This window comes from Drosophila montana, unplaced genomic scaffold, assembly GCF_035044405.1.
Source record: "Drosophila montana isolate Dmon_TW-CO22-7 unplaced genomic scaffold, ASM3504440v1 contig_2192_1, whole genome shotgun sequence".
Lineage (NCBI taxonomy): Eukaryota > Metazoa > Arthropoda > Insecta > Diptera > Drosophilidae > Drosophila > Drosophila montana.
This window is the reverse complement of record NW_026997087.1, coordinates 354,864-363,646: the sequence shown is the minus strand read 5'-3', so window position 1 is coordinate 363,646 and position 8,783 is coordinate 354,864. Positions and strand designations below refer to the sequence as shown.

Genomic DNA, 8,783 nt, shown 5'->3' with positions numbered 1-8,783 from the left:
TATTAAGATATCATTAAGATATTATCGATATCCTTCTACAATAGCATATAGCTTTATGATGTATGAGAAACTTTTCTGCTCTTCAAGCAACTACGAGCTTCCCCTTCTCTTAACTTATTCGCAACTTCATGTCCGACAACAATATCATATGACTTCCTTAAAAAAACAAGCTTTCGGAATTAAAGCTATTGCGAAGCCATGGGTAATTTTCTCGCTTTCCTTTTAAGGTCTTAAATTTCAATTTTTTGCAGCCCAACTCTTCCCATTTCGTTCCCTCTCTTAGGTCAAACAAATCAGTTCAATCTTTGACCCGAGTCTAGGCCAAAAATAGCCTCAGCTAGGGCGTAGGGCTCGTAGGGCGACGCGGTTTTAAATGAAATTAATAAAATTAAATATAGCTCAACGAATCGAATGTTTGCAATTATAATTAAGAAAGGGTTCACTTTCCCCGCATGCACAATAAGAATTGTTGCTTGCATTCAATTTGCTTTCTTGCTTTGTTGAAGAAGTGCAATTAAAACGGCTTTTCCTACTCGACCCAACTCGACTTTATTATCCGACAGACGCTTTCATTTGTGGTAAGTAAATATACAGCATTGTAATCTTGTTAAGGCATTATAGCCCTGTTGGCCTTAATGATGATGTGCAGTTTGCTGGGGTTTTAACTTTCACGAGCCAGCGCAAATACGACGCATCATAAAGACTACGCAGCACTCATACGCCGTGTGGCACGGCATAAACCACCTGGCTGGGGTAGAGAGTTAGCGGCACGTGTGTATATTTTTAATTATGCGGCCACAAGGTGAAAACTAGCCGTGAATTTTGATGAGCGACAGCAGAGAACTATGTTAACTTATTAAAGCGGCAACAACAACTCGAGCTTCAGTGTAATGTAAATATTTGGCGAACAAAGCGAAATGCTGAGGCCCAACAATGGGTGACCTAATCTCTGGCTGACCATCTCTTGATGGTCGAGTTGCTCAACAGCAAATTGCCCGGCGATTTGCATGGCGATAGGCACGACTCAAAGGTTCAAGGACTGCCCCCTGCGGCGACTGTTGCTTTGTATTAAAAAATACAAAAAAAAAAAATAGAGAGAGAGAGAAAATGATAGCTGGGAATACGAGTTGTAATGCCTTGTAAAGAGCCGCAAATCCTTTATGTAATCCGGCTTTGTGCCATTCCGATGATAACCTAAAAGTGTGCAAAGCCGATGAAGCTACAAAGCAAAAAAAAAATGAAAATGTTTGTGAACTACGTCAACTATATGGGAGGGGAGGGGAGTGGAGGGGTTGCCACCCTCTAAGCGCATCGTCGGATGTTAGAAAATTGCTTAATTTTCGCAGCGGGGCAAACAAAGACGAAGCAAATAAAACCTGAATATAAATCGCCGAGCACATTCAGCCCCGGGAAAAATCATTATATGCCTCATTTGTTTGCGCCTCTTCAAGAGCCGCTTATTATATTCTGATTATTTTTGGCACGCGTGTGGCGGCCCCAACAAGGAACAATACAAAACAAATGCTGTAGTGAGTGTGTGATAAGCCGACAGATACCCTGTACTCAATGATTAATATTAAATACCAAATATATTAAACACTTTTATAGTATGATACTTGCAAAGGCCGATAACTTGACATATTTCTTTGAGGGTCATTTAATCGCCCGCAATTTCCCATACATTTTTCTCCCTTGGGAAGAAATATATAGATATGGATATCTGTAGACTTCCCATCCAGCAGTCAGTCAATCAATCAATCAAGCAGTCTTGCTTTCGATTTACCAGAAAACTAATTTCAAATGTCAAGTTTCCACTGCCAAAAGACCCAAAACAGAGCCTAAAATATGTTAATTTTTATAAATGTTACATGTGGATGCCCAATTTACGCATACCCCTTTTTACGCATTTTGGTTAAAAGGTATTAAAAAAAAAAATTACAAGTACAATTTCAACAGACTTTGCCCAGTTGTCCAGTGGCTCGTTGTAAACAAATTCATAAATATATATACCTACAACAAGGCCTAAAGAATGGCCTATGCCTGCTTTTCGCATAATTTTTTCATTTCATTTCCTGTGTGTGTGAGTGTGTGTAAGTGTGAGAGAGTGTGCCTTGATGGTGGCAATGCTCGTTTGGCCTGCTTTGTCCATAATGAGATATCTCTATTTCTCTTTTGTTTCATTTTACTTTTGTATTTTTTTTTGTCTTTTTTTTTTGCAAGCTCAACTGCTCGTCGCTTTTCTTATTATTGTATGTTTGTGTGTGTGTGTGTGTGTGTGTGTGTGTGTGTGTGTGCGTGTGTGTGTGTTGTTTTTGCATTCGGCAAATGCCGCTGGGAAATTCGTGCAGCGCAAAAAATCTTTGGGCTCAAACGGCAATGATGCCGTCGACGTGGCCTTATTAATTAGAACACGCGCCCCACAAATTTCTTCCTTTTCTTTTTCTGTTCTAACTTAGTGCATACCGCCCGCCCGCCGTCCTCCTCTCCCCGCGCCCCCCAACTGTGCTGTGAAAGGACACAGTTTTAGGTAATTTAAATTCATTGCAATTTTCGGACGGTTCGAGCATCATTTGCATATGAATGACAACAGAAGCAGCGGCAGCCTTGCAAAATGAAAAAATAAGCGCAGACTGTTAAGTGAAAAGCCAAGGGAACTGTCACGACCATCATCATATTTAATAATGAGAGCATTAACGGCGCAAATTACAGGGTATTTTTATATGAGCAGGCATCTAGATCTATATAGAATAGGCGAACTATTCAGGTTTATAAAAAATCAAAATAAAATTCGATCGCTGATTCATTAGAGATGTCTAAGTAACTGGCAATAACATATAATCTGACCTAAATATAATGTGTTCTAGAATAACCCGGCGTCGCCCGGTCAAATATATTATGTTCAAACTGCAAATGGTATCGAAATTATTAGCACGCTTTTTTCGTCTTCCTTGAGGATACAAAGATACATCCGTAAGCAATAACCTCAAATGAATTTCAAAGATATCAGATAAAAATAATTATGGAAATTCGACCATAACATATTTTCTTGTTTTAATTTTTATTTACATGCATGGCAACACGTACTCTGTAGAGAGGCAGCAGTCGAGAACATTAAGACAAGTGTGTTTGTAAGTAAATAAAAAAAAAAAGGTGATCAATTCAAAATTTAAAAAGTAAAAATTAATAAAATAGGCACGCAAAGAAGTGTTACATCAGCGAGGAGCTTGAATTGGATGGAATGAAGTCAGGTCGTACATATTTCAGAATTTGTACCAAAAAGTGAGAGCTTGTCTTGATTGCAACGAAAATTTCAGTTGGATTCCGGTTTTGGAAAACCCAGGTGCTAAATGGATCACATATATTTAGTTAGTTACATGCAGCTTCTGCTGCAGCTGCCTCGTCGTTGACTTTCATAATTTCCTTTTCGATGGTCATCTTCAGCTTTTGCAGGTCTATGTCCAGATAAATTTTGCGCTCATACTTGCTGGCCAGTTTGTCGATGGTGCCGCTGAGATGCTTCTTGAATATTTCGAGCACCTCGTTGTCGTTGGGACCGGTCGACATGTGACCGTGCAGGCAGCGCTGGAATTCATCCTCGGCCAGCGCCTCGGCGAGCTTGTCCTCAATGCTATCCTGTTGCTTGCGAATTTGGCTGATTTCGGTCTCCAGCTGGGACTTCTCGCGATTGAGCGACTCATAGTTAAATATCTTCATTTTCAGCTCTTGGGTAAGTATGACGCCGGGATTCAATTGACGGGCGAAGAGTCGTGGCTGTTGGTACATTGCAGGCGAGTGAAGAATTTTCTTCACAAAATCGATTAAATATTCAAAAAACAATTTTGGTGTGAGTTTCTATTGTTTGACGGGAAGCAGTAAATTGTACTCCATACAAATGATTTGATGTTACTTCTCCTACAACTACAAAAGCCTGCCTGGCACACAGATTTACATAATGTACTAGCAGAAATTACCCGGCGTCGCACGGTTTATTAGTCGGTACTTTAAGCACAAAAGCCTTGCAGCTCATGATGTCGGTTTTCCTCCTATTGGAGATTAAATTGTCGAAAGCCCAGCCTTTAACCCAAGAGAAAACTTCAGTAAAGGTGTCTACTGCCTACGTTGATCACCTGTCAGAATAAACTCTTTTATATGTACAGCTTGAAGCCAAATGAAGTCAATCTATCTGATGCGTGAAACGCGGCGCCAGCTTTAATCTCCATTAATGGTTTGCAGGGCGAATTCGAATGAAATTAAAGCCGCAGCAATCTCATTTCCGCGCATCTTTCACACGCCCAAAGGGGGGGGAAGTGAGAGATGGGCAGCAAGCGGGTTGTTGAAAATTAAATTGCGTATACGCACAGTTGCCGCTGCGGTAAATGCGGCGACGTCAACGCGTGTGTGTTGACTCTATCGTTAAGTGCATAAATTGAATAATGCGTAGCATGTGCAGTGTCAACTCTGGCCGATAGAGTTGCCGAGATCGCCATGTTTGCGCTTTAAATTTATTGAATTTCCTTCTTTTGGCCCCACAGCGAGCCACATAAACCATTATTATATTACTTTATCTATCTGTGCTGCAACTCGCCCGCAAATTTACCAAAATTTCGTTAGCTCTTTATATAGCTGGGGTATACTTTTTATGGGCGATCGTTTGTCTTTTGGCCAGCGCATTTAATCAAAGTTATTTGAATGCAGTCAAGCGAAATGCAAATGAATGCATTTAACAAGTTGTTGCAACTGGCTGCAGCTCAGCACACAACTTCATTTACATTTAGCCCCACAGATCTGAGACCAAATAAACGCTAGCTAAAACTTTTATTGACATTTGCCGGACCACAAAGACAGTAAGCGAGGGGCGGGGCGTCGCCCCAAGCCCGAATAAGCTGCGAAGTATTTGTTTTTACTTTGTTACTGGGCTAAGCATTAGTGCCACAGATTCTTCTATATCTGTAAGCAGTTGCTGGGTCTGACGAACTTGCCCGCATTCGATAGTTTGTTCACTTAAATTAATTAAATTGTATTGGCCAATACACGCACTAAAAGAGTTTGGCATTCAATGGCTAGCCTGTAGCCAAACATTTGCCATTTGCAGACAGCTGCGATAATATTCAAGTGCAAATTTCCCAAGTATTTGAACAATCCGCTGACAGGCAACTTCTTTCCTATATATATATATTTATATATAATTTAACTGCCCTTCGCGCATTGAGCCGAAAGTCACGCAATTTTCTGTTTTTATAGCCGGTTGCGATTTCTTTGCTTTGACAACTTCAGTCTGATTGTCTTCACACCGAATCGAGTCGTTTGCCAATTTGTCTGCGGCAATCAGCCGCATGGAAAGCTGTTTAACTTGAATATTAAAATATTATTTAAAGCAGTTCAAATATGCGGCTTATCTGCGGCAATCGGTACGCAATGAAAACTCTTTAAGTTTAAATTTAAAAATTTGTAATTTAAGTTTTAAACTTTATTATCGAAAGGCATTTAATATGCGGGGCTCAGCGACAGCCTATTGCAATCTATAAATCTTAGCTAAAAAATGCAATTTAAATATTTTTAAGATTATTTCAATATATTCAAGAGGGTAAGCAAATAATTGCAATGGATGAAATTACTATTCGGAAGCGTATAGAAAATAATTTGAATTTATTTTGATTTTAATACTTTAACTTTTGACATTATTCATCCATATCCAAAAAAGAGCTTAACAAACTTTTATCCAAAAACCAACAAACTGATTTTGTCAGTTTTAACTGAAATTAATTGCAATTCGTGAGCTGCATTCGAGGCATTTGAATAAATGACAATGCAATCGTTCAATTAGTTTTGAAATTCTCGCATTAGGCACTTAAGACAGACACTTAATGCTGCCCATCAATAATAATTGGTAGCCCGAGCTTCAACTAATTTTCGCACTCGAGTACACGATTTTTGAAGGTCGACTTTGAGCCTGTTGCCAGCCCTTGATTATGATAAATGGGCCGCAGCTAGCATATTTCACAATGTGCTGAAAAATGGAATAAAGCGATAATGAGCTATTATTAATATCATCTGGCGACTTATTTAGTGACAAACAATGGACGACAGGCCGACATTATGCAAAGTTTGACGCGCTGCAGAGTATCTATTGTCGTCTCTCGTGGAGACTTAACCCGTTTTCGGGTGTTTGGGTACATCAAAAATATAAGCCTCGGAGCTGGGCGCTCTTCAAAGTGTCAAGAAAACAAATGACGGTCAATTTCTTGTGTTTATTCTGTATTCTTTTATATACTGCAGCCGTTGAAAGTACGTAAAAAGGGTAGATTGGTTTTGTGCAGATGTATGGAACAGCTAGAAGAAAGCTTCTGCGACCCAAGACACATATTCTTGATTAGGACGAAGCGCTAAGACAAGAGCTTTGTGCCTCCGGCTCGAGATTTTACATTAGATATATATATATATTATCATTTATAATATTTTCGATATCTTGCCCCATTTTCGTATGATCGATAAATATCGATTTTGCGGCCTGATTCCCGTAAAGTATATAGAAGCTATAATCTTTCACTTTTGGGATACATTTCCCCATTGCTTGCACTTTGGTGCGTACATACTCTTCTGTTATATTCGAGCCCTGAAAGTTTTTTCAGATTAGACTACAAAGGTCAAAGTTAATCAAAAATAAATGAATAAAAGAAGAAGCACATCCACACCCATTCATGGCTTCTCTACATATGTTTGTATTTGTTGGTATGTAAAGAAGGAAGCTTGGCGCTGTGTACAAGGTATCTGCTAGTCGTGCACTCCCGACCTAGGCACTCTTATTTGTTTGTTCTTTTTTTATGCCAGGCCAGAGTGTCTGATAGTCATATACTAAATATATACTGGCCGAGTTTAGGTTGCCGAATGGCAAGTGTTAAACTTTTCCTCTGCCACTTGACAGGGCCAAAGGGACGCGGAACGTGGACGCGAGGCGGGAAGGCAGCGAAGCTTAAGGCAAATATCCATCTAGGACAGGTTGGTAACTCGAGAACATAAAAGGGATTTGGGCTGTGCGTATTAAAAGCACAAAAGAATAAAATGAAGCCTATTAAAACGAAAGGCAAGTATTAGATTTACTTAGATGCGGTCTCATCATAAAAATATATATACTCTAATATTCAAAATGCAAACAGCCGAGCATTCGGCTTTAATTTGTTTCGCTTTTTTTTTTTTTTTAGCCCCTGTTGCCTGGCAGCGAGCTTTATTTAGCATTTTATTTTTTAATCATTTTTTCCCTGGCATATCTAATGACAAAAATTAATACACATAGATAAGGGGCTTCTGGTTTGCCACGTTTTATACGCCATTTTCTTTTTTTTTTTTTTTTTTAGCTATTCTGCCTGCGGCGTGTGTAATCTGCTTAGTGTCATTTTATTGCGAGAACAACTTTAATTAGCTAATCAACAATTTATGCATCATTAATTATGTTAAGAGGCTCTTGTAATTTCTCACAAGCCAAAATGTTTTGTGCCAAATATGAATATATTCGGTTATATATTCAATATATTCTGTTAAATTGTGTTGGCACGTGCCTCGCAAGTTTGATATCTTTTAATATGGCAAATAAATATAATTAAATATTTGCTATTTCGTTTTATACCCTGAACTCGTTGAAAATGGGTAAAAAGGGAATAATGTATTTGTGCAAATGTATGTAACAGCCAGAAAGCAGCATATCCAACCCCATAAAGTATATATATTCTTGATCAGCATCAATAGCCAAGTCGATCTAGCCATGTCCGTATGTATGATCGCAAGGATCTCAGAACCTATAAGAGCTAGAGATTTAAAATTTAGAACGTAGGTCCTTCTAGCGCAGTACGCTTCCGACAATCGATAACTTGCCCCGTTTCCAAGTAATCGATAAAAAAACGATATCGAAGTCCTATTTTTTTTAGCAAATATCGTAAGTTATAAGGGCTAGAGTCCCCAATCTTGAAATGTAGCTTCTAGACTAGTATATATATATATCAGGTATCTTTCGTTTTATAGCTAAATCAAGTAAATCAACCAATTTGTACTGCACATCAATTTAAGCCACTATTTAAATGCAATTGACTTTTTGAGAATATACAAATATTCTATAGCACAATAAGGTCTACTGTTGAAAATCGCATCAAGATCGATTGAGAAACACAAAAGATATTAATGAAAATGTGTTTTGGGTGGCCTCGTACTTGCGGCAGCTAGCGCAAAGTGCATGAATTTTAGTATACAGCAACACACACACACATTTACGTGCGTCGTTATTGAAGGAACTAATTTTTGTTTCTTTTAAATTTATTTTTATTACTGCTTAAGCAAATGAGCGCGTAGCCCAATCTGCATTTGGTGTTGGTAGATGAGGGTTCAGGGTATCCCCAAGTCTTACTGGTTTTATATAGATTTTGTCTTCAAGGGGATTCGATCCATGCACTTCCCGCTTAACCCACAATGCAACTCAACCCAAAGACTACATTGGACACATTTTAATTATTACTCCCTATAACCATTCCCTTCCCACTTTCCTACCATTGCTTGTGAATTTGAACCGGCGACCTACTGCTTGCAAAAAGTAAGGAAACGTACACGACCCACAAACAGTTAAAAGTAACAGCAATTCGGGGATTGACAGGAATTTTCAAGGACTGCAACTGAGCGTAGCTGGAATTTGTTTTATGTTCACACTTTGCTGACACAAACGAAATATATTAACAAAAAAGAGCTCAAGTGGAAAATGTTTATAAAAAAAAAAAGGAGAAGCTATATGTAGCAAAAACTTG

General features: G+C 38.7%; 1 protein-coding gene across 1 annotated transcript; it reads right to left on the bottom strand.

The window, feature by feature from the left end:
* Positions 1 to 3,204: 3,204 nt before the first annotated feature.
* On the bottom strand, positions 3,205 to 3,916 carry LOC135427669 (uncharacterized). The gene has a single exon (XM_064681243.1). The coding sequence runs from the start codon at positions 3,781 to 3,783 to the stop codon at positions 3,367 to 3,369; it is 417 nt and encodes a 138-aa protein (XP_064537313.1). The 5' UTR covers positions 3,784 to 3,916; the 3' UTR covers positions 3,205 to 3,366.
* Between the last annotated feature and the right edge of the window lie 4,867 nt (positions 3,917 to 8,783).